The sequence below is a fragment of the Gorilla gorilla genome, chromosome 10, assembly GCF_029281585.2.
Source record: "Gorilla gorilla gorilla isolate KB3781 chromosome 10, NHGRI_mGorGor1-v2.1_pri, whole genome shotgun sequence".
NCBI lineage: Eukaryota > Metazoa > Chordata > Mammalia > Primates > Hominidae > Gorilla > Gorilla gorilla.
The window spans coordinates 19172634-19189792 of NC_073234.2; the positions used below are offsets into that span (position 1 = coordinate 19172634).

Below are 17159 nucleotides of genomic sequence, written 5' to 3' on the forward strand. Positions count from 1 at the left end.
CTTCCCCCCGAGGTCTCCTTTTACCCTGTTTTCAGTTTCCCAGATCATCTGCATGAAAGGAGGTGGGGGGCACGTGGAAGAACTTTTAACACCATTCTTCGCAGAGAGAAGGCCTACCCAGTTCTTGTTATCAAGCACCAGGGATCTCTGTTCCATGCCAGATGGAGCGTGGTGATGCCCTTGCCTCCTTGGTCTGGGCAAGACCCATATTTCTGCAACCATCTGGAGCCACGCTGGCCATTTGGCAGTCTTCTCCCCATCATTAACAAGACCCTCACACGATGGGGAGCAACACCACCAGCCTGCTGATTAATAGCCATCAGTGAGTGTTGAGGAAACATGGTGCGGATGGATTGGGTTTGATTAATCTGTAAATACAACCAAGAAATGCTGAGTACAGGGGACTATTGGGGCTGGAGAGCACAGCAGGGGGTGACTCTGGACACTTCTGTTCTCATCCCATGCTCCATTCAGAGGCACCTCTGTCCCCAGCCTCCAGAGGGCAGGGGCTAGCGAGAGGAAGACCCTGGCCTTCCAATTTAGGCCTCTCTGGGAAGCATGGAATCTTGAACAGGAGCTGAAGTGGAAGATGTGTGCTTCCTGAGGCCACCACCTAGAGAGGAGGTGGTAGGCTCCATGACCTCCCAGACCCCAGCTCTGAAATCTCAGCGTCTCTAACAGTCGGCACTGGGCTTGGTGCCTCAGCCACGAGAAGAATCTTTGCCAATGTGGCTGTCCCTCCAGCACCCTGAGCTCTGGGTGCCAATCCCACTCCCGGCAAGCTCCATTCCTTTGACACTCTCACTGCAGGTTCTGTTGAAACAGACTCTTTGGGGCCTTATATTCCAACAATTTGTCAATGGGCAGTCATATATTTAATAGGCAGGAAAGCCAGGACACAAATGAATCCACAGCTAGAGGCTGGGAACTGTTTTCCACAGGGTGGCATGTTCCTTCCTGAAATGTCTTGGGAGTTCTTTGGGCTATTCTCCCAGGAAGGGGATAGAGGACCTCTTCTTTTGGCAAGTCAGGTAGGGGAAGCCTTGCTAAGTCACAACTTCTGTTCTCCCAGAACTTGTACCTTCCAACCTAACTCCTGGGGTCTGGGACCTCCAGGAAAGGAGACTTGGCCAAAAAAGCAACAAAGGCAATGAACTAAAGGGTGACCACGGGGGGGTCTCCCCATTAGCAAACATACTCTCTGTTAGGTTTTGAAGGGAAGGCAAGGGTTAAAGAAAGACACGCCCACAGAAAGAGTGCAGCTCGACAGCAAATACAGGCTTCATGTCCAGCATAAAACCTACAGAAGTGGGGGACCGCCTAATGCCAGAGCCCCCTGCTACTTACAGGCTGGGGGTACTTATAGGTATGGGTGGGAGGGGTCTGGGCAGTATGGCTCGCTGCCTGGCAGGATATTAAGATGTTCCCGTGATGAGGCGGTTCTGGCCCTTGTTCCGGCAGGATGTCGTCGTGGTGTTCCTTGGACTTTTGTCCCCAGCAAGATACCATACGGATGTTTCTTTAGTTGGGCCTTTGTTTGCCTTGCGGTCAAGTGGTTAGGCAGGATGTCTCTCATGGCCTGAACCCCCGTGAAATGCTTCACTTTGGCCAAGGTCTGCAGAATAGCTGGGAGCTTACAAAATGGTGCAGTTTGGAGGAACAGGCTCTCCGGAGGTACTCAGCCAATCCACTTCCATCTACTAAAGGCAGTTCAGACTTTTAACTGTGGTTATGATTGAAACATTTCTGCAGCCTTTGTCGTTATTTTGCCTCCATTCCCTGCTCACCTCAGCTATTTTCTTGCATGGATGAAGGAAGGGGTTGTAGTTATCACTAAGAGCCAGAACTAGCATTTTTGTGAAACTTACTACATTTGTGTAATCATCATAACAAACCCTAGGAAGTAGGTGATGTTATTACCAGTTTCCAGATGAGGGAACTGAGGCACAGACAGCTGAAAGCTGGTCTGGGTCAGAGAGCTCACAAACAGTGGAGGTACGATCTGAATGCAGGAATTTGGGATTTGAATGCTCTAGAGTCTGTGTATTTAACCACTGTGCTGTATGGTTTTCCGGCTTACTGAGCACCTGCTATGCGCCATGCCCCATGCCTGGTTCTAGATATACCATCTGTCTTGTTGTCTTTGGTCCGAGATCTCCTAAAGCGAAAGGCTTCAGCTCACCTTCAAAGTATTTAAAGCCAGAATTGAACTGAATCCAACCAAACCCCCACCTTATTCAACTTCTAATAAGATCAAAGATATCAGCCCCAGGGCAGCACAGGAAGTGATGGCTGGGCTTCAGAATGGTTCTTGCCTCCTTTTCACCTTCTGTATCTCACCTGAATCTCCTCTGTAACTCACCCTAACTGGAAACATAACAGAAAGAGAATTTGGGAAATGTAGCACCACCTGGCTGAGGTGACACGTTACAAAGCCTCCCAACGTGGTACCCAGAACTCCAGAAAACATGGAGCCAAACCTACAGAACTAAAGGAAGAAAAAGGCAAATCCCCAGTCATAGTTAAATATTTTTAACACTTCTCTCTTGGTAAGTGATCACACAAATGCACAAAAAAAAAATCAGTAAGAATGTAGAAAATTTGAATAATACAATCAAACAACATGAGCTAATTGACATTTTTAGAACATTTCATCCCCAAACAACAGAAGACATGTTATTTTCAAGTGCACGTGGGAACATTCACTAAGATAGATCCTCTGCTGGGTCACAAAACAAAGGTTAAAGTCATGCAGAGTACGTTTTTTGATCACAATGAATTGAATTAGAAACTGAGAACAATAAACTATCCAGAAAATCTCCAAATAATTGGAAAGTAGGCAGCACTCTGCTAAATAGCCCATGGGCCACAGAAGAAGTCACAGAAGGAAAGAGAGACTATCCCAAACTAAATGATAGTGAAAATACAACATATTAAAATTTGGAGATGGAAATTCAAGCAATATTTAGAGGGAAATTTACAGTTTCAAATGCTTATGGGGAAAAAAAGGCATAAAATCAATGATCAAAACTTCTATCTTATGAAGCTAGAGAAAGAACAAATAAAACTCAAGTAAGTTGAAGAAAGGAAATAATTAAGATGAAAGCAGAAGTCAATGAAATAGAAACCAAGCAGTGGAGAAAACCAACAAAGCCAAAAGTTGCCTTTTGAAAAGGCTAATTAAATTGATAATATCTAGCTAGATTAATCAAGAAAAAAAGAGAAAACACAAATTAAAATAACATAAATGGAGGCAAGGACCTCATGACGATCACCCAGATACTCAACAGGCAATGGGAGAATATTATGACAATGTCGTGCTGATAAATTTGACATTTTACATAAAATGGATACATGCCTTGAAAAAATACCTTGTCAAAACTGACATAAAATGCATTGAAAGCTAAAATAACCCTTTACTAATTAGAGAAATTGAATTCATATGAAACTTCCTATAAGAGAACTCCAGGCATATATGGTTTTACTGGTGAATTATAATAAACATTTAAAGAAGAAATATACCTAACACAAACTTTTGCAGAAAATATATGAGCAGAGAACACTTCCTAACTTATGTAATGAGCCCAGTATAACTTTGATTACCGAAGAAAAGGTAAGACAAAGTTACAGATCAATGTTTCTCATAATTATGAATATGCAACAAAATATTAGCAAAAAACACCCAGCAATATTTTAAAAGGGTAATACATCATGACAAAGTGTTCATTTAACATTAAAAACCAATCTGTGAAGTTCACCCCATTAACAAAATAAAGGAGAAAAGTCATATACCATCTCAATAAATGAAAAAGCATGTGACAAAATTAAATACCAATTCATGATAAAATGTCTCACCAAGTTAAAAATGGAAGGGAACTTCTTCAGTCTGATAAAAGACATTTATAGAAAGCCTAAATTATACTTAATGGATATATTATTGGAACAAAGGAAGGATGTCTGTCCTCTGTAATTCTATTCAACATTTTACTGGCAGTCTTTGCCAGGGCAATAAAGCAAGAGGAAAGAACCAAAAAATAAAAGGCGTACAGATAGGAAAAAAGAAGTAAAATTGTCTTTATTCATGAGCGACAAGATTTTTCACACAGAAAAATAAAGAAATCTAAAAAAAAAAAAACCCTACTGGAATTAATATGTGAAGGGAGAAAGGCTGCAAAATACAAGGTCATGTATACACCAACCCATTGCAAAATGAAAATTTTTAAACACCATATACAGTATCACAAAATAAAATAGTTGAATGGGGCCAGGCATGGTGGCTCACATCTGTAATCGCAGCATTTTGGGAGGCCAAGGTGGGCAGATTGCTTGAGCTCCGGCATTCAAGACCATCCTGGGCAACATGATAAAACACCATCTCTACCCCCAAAATACAAAAATTAGCCAGTCTCATAACCCAGTCTCAAAATAAATAAAAAGATAAATTTTTTTGAAAAACTAAATAAAATAGTTGAATGGAAATGTAAGACCTTTATATAAAAATCTATACAACATTCCAGAGATAAATGAAAGATCTACATAAATGGAGAGCTGCAAAGTGTTCTTGGATTATAAAACTCAAAATTGCTAAAATGTCAGTTCTCCCCAAATTGATCTATAGATTTAATACAAGTCTGATAGATGCCAGGAGGCTATTCTGTATGAATCAATAAGTTGATGCTAAAATTTATATAGAAATGCAAAGGGCCTAGAAAAATCAAAATAATCTTGTTAAAGAAGTACGTTGGCAGACTCTCACTACTTTATTTCAAAGTTAATATAAAGGTGCAGCAGTCAAGTCAGTGTTGACTTTGTATATCAGTGGACTAGATCAGAGAGGCCACACATGTAGAGTCAATTGATTTTTGGTAAAGGTGACAAGGTAATTAATGGAGGAAATGGTTCTTGGACCATTTATTTGCAAGAAAAAATGAGCTCACACCCCTAACTTACACTATACACAAAAATTAATTTGACATGTAAAAGCCACAGCCATAAAGACTCTGGTAAAAAACAAAGGAGAATGTCTGACTTGGGGCAGACAAAGATCAGACAGGGCACAAAAAGCACCTATCATAAATGAAAAAAATGGAAAAACTTGTCTTTATCAATATTAAAAACTGCTTTAAAAAAAAGAAAAAAGAAAATGAAAATGCAAATCACAGATTGGGAGAAGACATTCACAATATATATGCAGTATATCTGATGAAGGACTAGCTCCCAGAATGTATAAACTGCAATTCAGTAAGAACAAGACAAACAGTTCAAGACAAAAATGAACAGAGGACTTGAATAGGCACTTCACAAAAGATGATACATATGAATAGCCAATAAGCACATGAAAAAAAAGATCTACTTCAGTAATCATCAGGGAAATGCAATTAAAACTGCAATGAGACATCAGTTCACATCCACTAGGATGGCTAAATTAAAAGATCAATAATGCTAAGGTGCCTGGCTATGAAGCACCTTGAACTCTCACATTGCTGGTTGGAGTGTAAAATGGTACAACTAGTTTGGAAAACTCTTTGGCAATTTCTTATGAAGTTGAACATGTACCTACCCTAAGACCCAGGAAACTTACTTCTAGGTATCTACCCAAGGGAAATGAAAACATATCCTTTGCTATTATGAATAAATAGCAAAAAACTGGAAAGAATCCTAATATCCCACAAACAAGTGAATGGATAAATACATTGTGGTATAGTCATAGAAGGGAATACCATACAACAACAACAACAAAAGAACAAACCTCGGATCTGTGTAATAACATACATGAATCTCAAAAACTTTATGTTGCACAATTTATATAAAGTTCTAAAATAGGCAGAAGGAAGCTTTGGTGATAGAAATCAGATCATTTGTCATCTTGGGAGAGGCTGAAGATTGACTACAAAAGGGCATGAAGGACTTTCTGGGGTGATAGAAATGTTCTAGATTTTGGTTATGGTGGTGCTTACACAGGTATACATTTGTCAAAGCCCTTTTACTGAACCAGAAGCTTAAAACCTGGGCTTTTTGTTGTATGCAAATTATACCTTAATAGTGTTGATTTCTAAAAAAAATATCACCCCAATACTTTTGATGATGAATTAGTTAAAAGCGTTTGCTAATACCTTGAATGGCTAAAGATCCCTACCTCACTACCATACACAGAATTAACATGTTCTCCTTGGGTCAGAGTCCATTGTAACAAGTAATCTTGTTTCTCTCTCACTGCAAAGCCGATATGCTGGACAGAGAAACACATTTTCTAGTCTTTTTTTTTTTAAAAAAAGGCAAACAAAACAAAATATACACTCACAAAAACCTCTTTGAATGACGTGTTCAATGACAATTCTCTCACCATGACAGAAAGTTCTGCTTCGTGTTTAACTTAAATCTTTTATGCTGTGTTGTACTGATCTTTCCTTTGGTCCTTTAGTACATCAGAGCTTTCCCAGGTCTGAACATGAGTTTCTCTTCTGATGGTGAATAGCTATCTTTCTGAGTAGAGTTTTAAGGCAGGGGAAGTTTGGAATGATGCTGGTAGCACATGGCCCAGCTACCCTAGTTTTGTCTTCTGTGGCTCTGCCTGATGATATTATTGGGTCTCCTGAAGGGTCACCTGGGGTGGTCCAAGGGCCCATAGCCATGGCGTACTCCCAGGTATCTTGAATTCACTGACATTTCCTTTCTTTTCCCTCCATCACAGGAAATGCTGAAGGATGAGGTGCGGACGCTCACTTACCGGAACTCCATGTACCACAACAAGCACGTGTTCAAGGACAAAGTGGTACTGGATGTGGGGAGTGGTACTGGGATCCTTTCCATGTTTGCTGCCAAGGCAGGGGCCAAGAAGGTGTTTGGGGTGAGCACGCCGCTTAATCCTGCATGCTGGCTTCCACAGAGCCAGCCTCTTGCCCTCTGCCTCCACCCGCCCTTCTAGAAGTACAAAATTTGGTCCATCTCTTTTGCTGGGGTCACACCTTTGAGGAGTAGAAGAAATCAGGTGTGACTCTCAGGAAGGGGAGCAGGCTGCCTGTCCCCTATGCATGGCTCCTGGATCCTTACAACCACTGACATTTGTGGAGGAATTGTGGCTTTCCTGAGACCATTCCAATGTCATCATGACCTTTCAGTGCTTAGCCCCAAGGTCAGCTTCAGAGGCAGTGCAGGTGGTTACTCGGGGGAGCTCTGGTTTGAATCTCTGCATTTCCATTCACTAGGCATGTGACCTTGGACTATTCACTTTCCTGCACCTCACTTTTTCTCCATCTATAAAATGAGCTTAATAGCAGTCCCTTGCCCATAGGGTGATTGTGAGGATTAAACGAGTTTAATACATATGTAAAGTGCTTAAAACAGTGCCCAGCATATGGCAAATGCTCGGCGTCTATTATTATAGTTGAGATGGGGCCCTAGAGATAATGGGAACATCTCCTTCTTGTTTTCTTTAGAGGGCAAGTTGGTCAACTTAAATTCTGTTGCTTTGGCTGTGGCAGCGTTTCCAGGCTAGATGTGGAGGCTGACCCTCTGGGAAGCCTCCTACCTATCCCCTGGCTCTCCCAAGGCAGCTTTGCCCAGCCTGATGACAGAGGGCCTGGGAAGGTCCAGAGCTGGAAAGAAACTCAAAAGAAGAGCTGCGAGATGCTGGCTGATATTTGAAAAATGCAGTGGGCCCAGGGCTGGAGCACAAGCATTCATCTTGGTCAAAATGAAAGGCAAACCACAATGAGATTCCCAGTCTGCATGTGAGCCGGCCCATTTGCAGAGGCCGCAGTGACCTGAGCAGCATTCAGTGGGTCTTTGCTCCCATGCATTTGGTTGGGCCATCCCATAGCCAGCCCTGGGGACCCCCCCCACCCACCGCCCACTGACTCGCAGGTTGACTAGATCCCCCTAGATCCTCCTGGCCACCTGCTGCCTCCAGAGGTCTGCTCCTAAGTCACCCAGCAGGGCAGCATTCCTCCTCCAAGCCTGACTTGGAAAACCCTTGGGCCATGGCTGCCGAGGGTCTTCTGGAAGCTTGGGCTGCCCTCAAGCTGCCTCAGGTGCAGCTTTGACCGGGAAAAGCTGTGACGTTCTCAGCCGAGGCACTTGCTGAGGGCAGGGGCCCATCCGGATGCCCAAGGGCAGGTCATGTCATCATCACTGGTATAACTGCTGGTTCTCCAGGATGGAGACCTCAGGCAAGGGTCTTAGTGAGGTCACAGGGCATCAGAGCTGGACTTGAGTCCTCTGGTGACCCCCACATGCTTTCTTTCCCAGCACCGAGGCCCCGTCTCAGTGCCGGCCGTGGTGGGGGACAGGGCTGAGCATGGTGTCCCTGGCGCCTGAGTCATCCGGGGGCTCCAGCCAAGGAGCTGTCAGGAGGAGGCTCCCACTTGGCGCCTTCCAGCTGCGGTGACTTGGCGCGATCTGTCTGCCTCCCGCCCTTTTCTCTAACAGCTCTTTTATAAATGGCTCCACCACATTTAGCTGGGCTCCTTTCCGGATGGCTCATTTCACAGTTTCTCCTGTTCCAGACCCCCTTCCACCCACTGCTGTCCTCCAGTGGGGAGACGAGATGGCGGGAGAGAGAGACAGAGAGAGAGGGAGGGAGGAAGACCATCGTCCCAGAGTGGAGACAGGCACAGAGAAAGAGACAGATGTGACAAGAGCAATGGAGAGGAGACAGAGACAGAGAAAGGTGCAGAGAAAAGCTAGAGAAATGGGAGAGGGGCCTGGAAAAGCAGAAAGAAGACAAAGTAGAAAGCACAAAAGGAAAGAATCAGCAGAGGCTGGTGGATCACCTGAGGTCAGGAGTTCAAGACCAGCCTGGCCAACATGGCGAAACCCTGTCTCTACTAAAAATACAAAAATTAGCCAGGCGTGGTGGCGGGCGCCTGTAATTCCAGCTACTTGGGAGACTGAGGCTGGAGAATCGCTTGAACCCGGGAGGTGGAGGTTGCAGTGAGTCCAGATCGCGCCATTGCACTCCAGCCTGGGCGACAAAGTGAGACTTTGTCTCAAAAAAAAAAAAAAAAAAAAAAAAGAATCGGAAAAGTGAAGACAGGTGGTAAAGAGAGAAGAGGGAAGAAATGGAAGAGGAGAAGATGGAAGAAAGGAAAATGAGGAGGGAAGGACACCGCCCTGCACTCTGAGTGTTGAGCAAGCTTCGGCTGACTTTACCCTCACACACTCACGTGCATCGGGGGCTTCGACTTCTCTCGGGAGGACACTGAGGCGCAGTTAGGAAGGGCAGTGGCCAGGCATAAATCCAGGCTGCTGGCTCCAGATCGCATGCTCCTCATCCCTCAACACGGTCGCCTCTTGCAGATCAGATGATGACATGGCCAGAGGGGGAGAAGAAGAGGAGGGAATCACACCCCACAGACAGTGCAGCCTGAAGGCCAGGGACCTGGCAGCCCAGGAAAGGGCTGGTTCTCCTGGGACCTGCACCCTGGCTGGAGTCGGCCTCCTTGGATGCAGCTCTAACCAAGTGACCCCTTCTGACCCCGTAGGTGCCCTCACCCTTCCTCAAGGCGTGGCCAGAGGCGTCAGAAACTCCCTCAGTGCCCCTTTGCGAGTACTTCTCAAGGGAATGGTCCCTGCCCGAGGCCTGGGGGTAGTCTGAGGGGCCCCCAAGTGTGGAGGTGAGTAGAGCCCAGGGCCTTAGCACAGGCCAGCCTCTGTAAGAGGGCCGGCTCCGGAGGTGAGGATGGCTCTTGGCAGCTGCCCCTCCATGTCCAGAACCCCTGGCAGTGTGCCTGAGACGCCAACCCTGGGCTGGAGCTTGGCTTCCAACCATTCCCATGAGGGCCTGCTCTCAGGGAAGGTCCACTCATCTCTCAAATACCTTGGCCCTTTGCTTAGGAGGTCTGGAGAGCCTGGAAAGACGTCTGAATTAAAAGGAATAATTTCTTTCAAAGATGAAGCGGCGAGAGCTAACGTGGGGGGTGGGAGGGGAAGAGAAAGATCTTAAACCAGCCCTGAGGTCTTGACCTGGCTTTTTCCAGATGGTCCCATCCTGGCACGCGGCTCGTTTACCCTGGAAGGGCTGGGCTGCGGTGGGGAGGATCATGTCGAGGGAGGCTCGCAACTCTGGCTTGGATCTGCCTTCCCGTGTCCCCCACTGTGGGGAGGACGTACTGCCTCCTGCCATTCTCTGCTGGCCAGGAGCATGAGGTCTGCCAGCCCCTTTTGAGTCTCCAGCACAGAGATCAATCCCTCCATCACGGGTGGTGACTGGACATCAGTCTTTTCGCAAAGGCAGCCCAATTTCATGGAAGGCCGCTGGCCTTGAGGTGGGAGGGCTGGGTTTCGGTTTTCAATCTGCCACAAAGTTGTGATGCAGCCGTGGGCAAGTCACCACCCCTGTCTGGGCCTCAGCGTCTCTATCCGTTGAATCGGTGTGGGTCCTGCTGTGGTTTTTTTTGACGCCTTGCTCCTTTGTCCTATGCCCTTTCCAGATCGAATGCTCCAGTATTTCTGACTACTCAGAGAAGATCATTAAGGCCAACCACTTGGACAACAGTAAGACATACCTCTGAGTGTTTTCTCCTGGATGGAGGGGACGGGAAGCTCACACTTTCTTGTTGGGATGGCATAGCGGGAGGACCGCAGAGCACTTGGACTTGGGGAGGTGGTGCACCCAGCTGAGGCCCCCGCCAGCAAGACTGCGGCCATGGGTGCTGATGTTCCCACCCCCACCAGGCCAGCTAAGGATCACAGCCAACTCCTCTCCGCTTTTGGCAAGCCTTGCTTGTGGCTAAATCCTGAGTTACCACACTCTTTGCTTGTCCCCAGCTGTGGGCAACCTATTGCGTTCTGTAAAATGGCCACATTCCTCCTCCTCTTCCTCCTCTTCCTCCTCTTCCTCCTCTTCCTCCTCTTCCCTCTCCATGAGCCCCAACCCAATCTTTCCCTGCCACCTGCCCAGGGGCATCATGGCAGACCCCAGGCTGTGGTCCTCCACTGCCCACAAGCCCTGTTACTGCTGGGCTGTTTTGGGAATGAGGCTGCTTTTGGGAGTGGGCCCTTCTTCAGCTGGAGTCTGATTATAGAGAGGGGCGTCCCTTCCCTTCCTCCCCTCCCACCTTTACCATGGACAGCGACATTTCCCAGTCTCTCCTCTCTGGAGCCCATCTTGGAAACAGACCCGCAAGGGTCCCTGATCAGGAGACGTCCTTGGAGCTTGCATCTGACAGCAGGATTAGATGCAGTCCCCAGCCCTGTGCTCGTGCTGGGGAGAACATCAGAAAGGCAGACAGGGCACTAGCTTCCTGTAGGCATCCTGTCCTACTGCGCCGGGGCTGCAGTGAGGCAGAGAGAGGACCTGGTAGACAGGAAGTTGCAATACAGAGAGGGAGGTGAGCCACAGTGAGACAGAGGCCGCCTGCAGCAGAGGGCTGCAAAGGGTCAGCTCCAAAAGGCAGAGCTCACTGCAGAGCTCCAAAAGGTGGGAAGGCTGGAGCTGGGAGGGAAGGACGTTCCATTGAGGGGTCTGGGGCAGGGGGAAAAAGAGGCCAGCTTGAGAAGGAATCTGATTTCAGTGTCCCTCCTGAGGGAGCCTGGGCAGGGAGGTCTGGCAGGTGGGCTTTGTCAAGTCCGAGGCACCGAGGAGTCAGCTCAGCCTCCCCTCTCTGTGCTGTGTGACCCTTTGCTCTATGGATGCAGCCCTTGCCATGCTCCCTGCTGAGCTGCCAGAATTCCTCTGCCCTCCTAGAGGGTGCCTGCTGCCCTGTCGCCCCTCTGGGTCTGACCTGAGTCCCCAGGCCCAGGTGGTACCTGCCTGCACACAACACTACAAACCTGTGTCCATGTGGCTTCAGCCCTGCCACCTGTCCTCTCTGGTGCTTGACCTACTTGCTGCAGACTCTTTGCAAGGGCAGGAGCATTACTGACTCAACAAACTTCTCTGCAAACCACCATGAGCCAGGCTCTGGGACACAGCAGGGAACAAGACAGGTAAAGTCCCTGACCTCATGGAATCCACATTCCACTTAGGGGCAGGGGTTACAGGTAATAAATAAAGAAGCAGACACTCAAAGAAAAATATCAGGTGGTGATAAGTGCTTTGCAGATCACAAAGTCAGCTGACAGGATGGAGAGAAACCCCATGGCTGCGTTAGGTCAGCTGCTCTCTGAGCAGGTCACAGTGAAGCTCAAATTTGAATGACAGGAAGGAGCCAGGCTGACAAAGGTGAGGGAAAAAGCATCTCAGACAGAAGTTACAGCCAGTACAAAGGCCTCTGGGATGGACTGAGCTTGGCATGCCCAGAAACACAAAGAAGATCATGCCGTGTGGCCAGGGCATGGAAAGCACAGGGATCAGAGAGGGAGGAGGGGACCAGATCACCTAGGATTTGTAACCAGGAAAACAAGGTTAGATTTTATTCTCCAGGTGCTGCAGTCTGTTGGAGGATTTCAAGCAAGGGAGGTGGCTTCTCTATGGAGGATGGGTTGGAATAAGTCGCAAGCAAGAAGGGTGTGAGCAGACACACGGGAAGAAGCTATTGCAGTGCTCCAGTGAGAGGGGCTGCAGCAGGAACTGGGGCAGCAGTGGAGATGGAGAGAAGTAATCCCTGTGGAACATGCTTGGAGATGGAGGCACAGGACCTGAGGATGCATTGAGTGTGGGGATGAGAAAAAAGAGAGAAGCAAGGATTCTTTTTGACTTGGGCAACTGGGTGGATGGTGGTTGGCTGGAGGTGAAATACTCATGGGGGTGGCAGGAGTGAGAAGGAAATCAAGAGCTCCTTTTTGCATGTGTTAGGTTTGAGATGCCCATCAGACATCCAGGTAGATGCGTTGAGTCAGACTTGGATACGTGCGTCTAGAATTTCAGGAAGAGCCAGACCAGGAGACTTCCACTTGGGAGTCATCAACCTATAGGTGGTATTTAAAGCCAGAGGATGAGGTCACTTAGGGATGGTGTGTAGCTAGAAGAAAGAAATGGGCCAAAGATGGGGCTCTAGGGCACTACACTGCAACATTTGGAGGTCAAGCAGGGGAGAAGGGCAGCAAAGAGGTAGAGAAGATGCAGTCGGTTGAAGGGCATTCAGGAGAGAGGAGGACCATGAAGCCCAGGGAGGGGGGCTTGCTCAACTGTAGGGAATGCGGAGGGATCAGGTCCGGTAAGAACAGAGAAGTGACCACCATTGACTTTGGCCACATGGAGGTTACCAGCGCTCTTAACAAGCACAGGCTCAATGTGGGGCTGGGAGAGAAATCCAGTTAGAGTAGGTTCAGGAAAGACTGTGAGGCAAGGACCAGAAATGATGGGAATAGAAAAATGGAACAGTAGCTGTAAAGGAAGGTGGCATTAAGGGAAGAAGTTTTTTTTTAAAAAAAATAGGAGATATGAAAATGTGTATGTGATTCACTGGTGTAGTAGAGGGACAGAGAAAAATTGCAGATGCAGGAAAAAGTAAATTCAGCAGCAAAGACCTTGAGAAGGTAAGGTGTGTGTGTCAGGGGTGGCTTTTGCCCTGCCCAGTGGAGGGGTGGCCTTTGCCTTGCACAGGTGGAGAGGCGGCCTTCGCCTTGGGGCAGGGACAGTTCAGCCATAGAAGTGGGGGAAAGTGGGGAGTGTGGGTCCAGATGGAGGTGCCAGTGGTGGGAAGCTCTTGTTTTGCTGCTTTCATTTGCTTAGCGAAGAATGAGACAGTTGCATGCCAAAAAGAGAGAAGGTGAAGGGAGGTGAGTCCTGGAATGAGAGGGAAGGAGGGAGGGCAGCAGATAGGCTGCGGGAGTGAGGATTGCTGCGATGTGTCTGATGCCTGTAGAGATGTGACCATAGGGGCGCAGTGAGTCCCATCCTCGCTGTTGTGTGATCTTTCTCTTACCACTCTCAGGAGCTCGAGTGCGATTGGAGTGGAAGGTTGCCGGGATCAGGGCTTTGCTGGGAGCATGCAGCAGAGGGAGGGGGAGCTGGAAGTTGATGAAGTGATGGGCCGTGGGATCTAAGCTGGGCCAGGAAGGAAGCAGAGAAGGGTGGTGGTGGTTGTGACAAAGGCTGGGGCAAGGGGCGGGCAGCATCTGTAGTGGCCACAAGTGGAGCTTCGATCCTGAGGCCCAAGTAGGGGAATGCTGCTCAGACCCCCTGGCTTCTGGCTTGGTGTCCAGCCTCTCTTGGCTCACCCAGCAGAGCTGGGTCTCTTCTGTGCCCTCCTCAGAGAAGTGCTTGACCCGGGCTCCCTATCTGCTTACTAAAGACGGATAAAGAAAACTGGTCGATTCTTTCTCTGTGAGGGTGACACAGCCTGGCCTCCTTCTCCCCAACCTGTGAAACAGGGCAGATGGTTTTCCCCATTAACAGGTGTGGAAACTGAGGCTAGGAGAGGTGGGTGACTGAGCCCTTTGCTAAGGTGTGTTTGTGTGGATGCAGAAGCACCAGGAGTGCTGCTGAGTCTGAAAGCCTGTTGGGAGGGGAGGCAGTGTGCGGGCACAGCAGGATCAGATGTCCTCTCAGTGGTCCTGAGTCTCATCCCTGAGCCCTGAGAGGCTTCCAAACAGCACCTAGACCATTCCCCTCCCTCTGCACAGGTTTCACCTGCGCCATAATTCCTGACCTCTGACCCAGCCCCTGACTCTTCGTCTCCCTCTCAGTGCCAGCCCACCCCCAGTAAATGTCTGGGGCTCTGGAAACACAGCCTCCCTGGTCTCCCTCCTCCCTAGGCTTGCAGGGGCTACTGCCCTGCAGCCATTCATAGCAGAGTGTGGGGTGGGCCAGCAGGGGAGATGGCTAACTTTTCCCGAGGCATCTCCGTCCTGCTTGCCAGGAAAGGAACCACACAGCCCGCTCATTATCCTGCTCTGCCTCACACCACAGGGCTTTCCCCTTCCTCCCCTTCCTCCCCTTCCTTCTCCTCCCCTTTCCCTTCTTTATTTTAACCTTTGAAATACTCAGTGTACAGAAAAGGCGCACACACAGCCGGGTTTTTATGGAATCCTTTGAGAGTAAGTGGTTGATGCAATGCTCCGTCATCCCTGAATACATTAGTGTGCATTTCAAACCAACGAGGACATTTTCTACAAGCCACATGCAACCATCAAAGTCAGGAAATTAACACGTCATCATTACCTAATGCCCAGATCCTTTTCATGTTTTGTCAATTGTCTGAGTAACATCATTTGTAGCAAAAGGATTTCGTCCAGAATGACACGTTGCATTTAGTTGTCATGACTGGTTCCCTTCAAGCTGGCCTGCTCAGACTTTCCTTGACTTTCATGGTCTTGACACATTGGAAGAGCACAGGCCAGTGTTTTGGCCTGTCCCCCAGTTTGGCCTGTCCCCCAGTTTGGGGGATGTCCCCCAGTTTGGGATTGTGCGATGGTTCCTCGTGATTGGATTCAGGTTCTGCCTCTTGGGTAGAAATCTCACAGACAGGATGCTGTGTTCTCATTGCATACAATTTCGGCTTGTCTCATTACTGACAGCATCACTTAGGCCACTTGGGGAAGGCAGTGTCTGCTGCCAGGCTTCGCCATGGGAAAGCTGCTCTTTTCCCTTTGTAATAAGTAAGATTTTCTGGGGGAGGTACTTTGAGAGCATGTAAATATTTCATTATTCATCAAACTAACATTTATCTGTCTATCTATCTATCTATCTATCTATCTATCTATCTATCTATCTGCCTATCTATCTAATCCATCTCTATCTATCTATCTATCTATCTATCCTGTCTATCTAATCTATCTAATCTAGCTGTCTATCTGTCCATCCATCCAGCCAGCCAGCCAGCCAGCCAGCCAGACTGCCAGCGTTCATCCATCTAGCGATCTGTCCATTCATTTCACTATAGATTCCTATTTTATGTAATAGGTTACAGCTGTTATCACTACTTGCTTTGATACTCAAATTGTCCCTGATTTGGTCACTGATGCCATTCCAGCTGGCTTCTGTGTCCCTTTGTCCCTGTGTCCGTTTTCCCTTTTCCCAAGCCTTCTTACTTTCCAGCACAAGACATTCCAGGCTTGTCTTGTGCCTCCATGCCTCTGTTCTGGAATCAGTCATTTCTCCCTGATTCCAATTAGTGGACCACAGCATTTAGAAACTAAGGTCGGGGCTAGATGCTCATTGATTTTAGAATGTTGATGCTCCCAGGCTGTTTCACTGGGGAGAGCTGGGGATTGTGTGTCTCTGCGTGAGTGGACACATTTACACAAACCTTATTACTGTATCTATTTATATGTATTGTCAAGTAGGAGCTCACATGATACTTCAGTGTTAACCAATACCATGGAGTTTCCTCTCATTTCCTCCCTTTCCATATTTCTACCTCCTTTCTCTACCAGAAAAACCAGACTCTCATTATTGGTAATATGTTTGCTTACTACTCACTTATAATATGTTTACATACCCCTGAATGTAACCAATCTCCCATTGTCACCACCTCCTGCCCCAGGCAGATGTCTGTCACCCCATGCTGGGATCTGACACCCTTGCTGGGCAGCGTCCCACATGGGCACCCTCCTCTGCTTGAGCCGGGCTGCTGTGGTCCATGCTGACCCGTTGTGGCATCCACACTCCTACCATTTCCTGGGTTTGCTCAGCCCCACCTCATGGCTTTAGCATGGAATCGTTTGTGCTCTGGGTTTTGATGGCTCAGACTTGATTCTATGCTACCGAGGCAAAGGCTTGAAGAGTGCAAACCTTTGTCCCCAAGGGAATAGCTGCCCTCGTGCCCATTCCTCCCTTCACACACCTGTTCCAGGGAGGAGGGAACTCCAGGTCCAGGGACCTCCATAAAGCTGAGTGGTCTTTACTTTTTCCTCCCAGGGTTTGCAACAGGTGGGGAGAGCCAGCGAGGCCACGCAGGGCCCTGGCTGCTGCACCTGCTCACTCACTTAGCCTTGGTGTGTGTACTCAGAGGAGGACAGCTTGGCTGCACGGATGCTTCCATGGAAATGCTTTTGAAATGCTGCAACAGCCAGCCATGTGGGTCTCAGGAGCGTAGGTGTAGAGACATAAATAACAACACGGGGCATAGAATACCTGCTTCCCAGAAGCAATCAGCCTCTCTCCCTCTCCACCTCCGTACAGCTCCCGTGATGGAGTTATTCACATGTAGACACACACCCACAGGAAGCCACCTGCGGCAGGCACGCAGCCTTCACATGGCTTCTTCCACATGTGTGGCCCACACGCGCGCTTCAGTGACTCCTCTTTGACTTAAGCACTAACAACTATTATT

General features: G+C 48.0%; 1 protein-coding gene across 1 annotated transcript in view; it reads left to right on the top strand.

Moving 5' to 3' along the window:
• Window positions 1-17159, top strand: part of PRMT8 (protein arginine methyltransferase 8) — a 96552-nt gene that overhangs the window by 45962 nt on the left and 33431 nt on the right. Inside the window, exons 3-4 of the mRNA XM_004052520.4 lie at window positions 6692-6847; window positions 10431-10494. Of these exons, the coding sequence (XP_004052568.2) occupies window positions 6692-6847; window positions 10431-10494 (220 nt within the window). The remainder of the gene's footprint in view (window positions 1-6691; window positions 6848-10430; window positions 10495-17159) is intronic.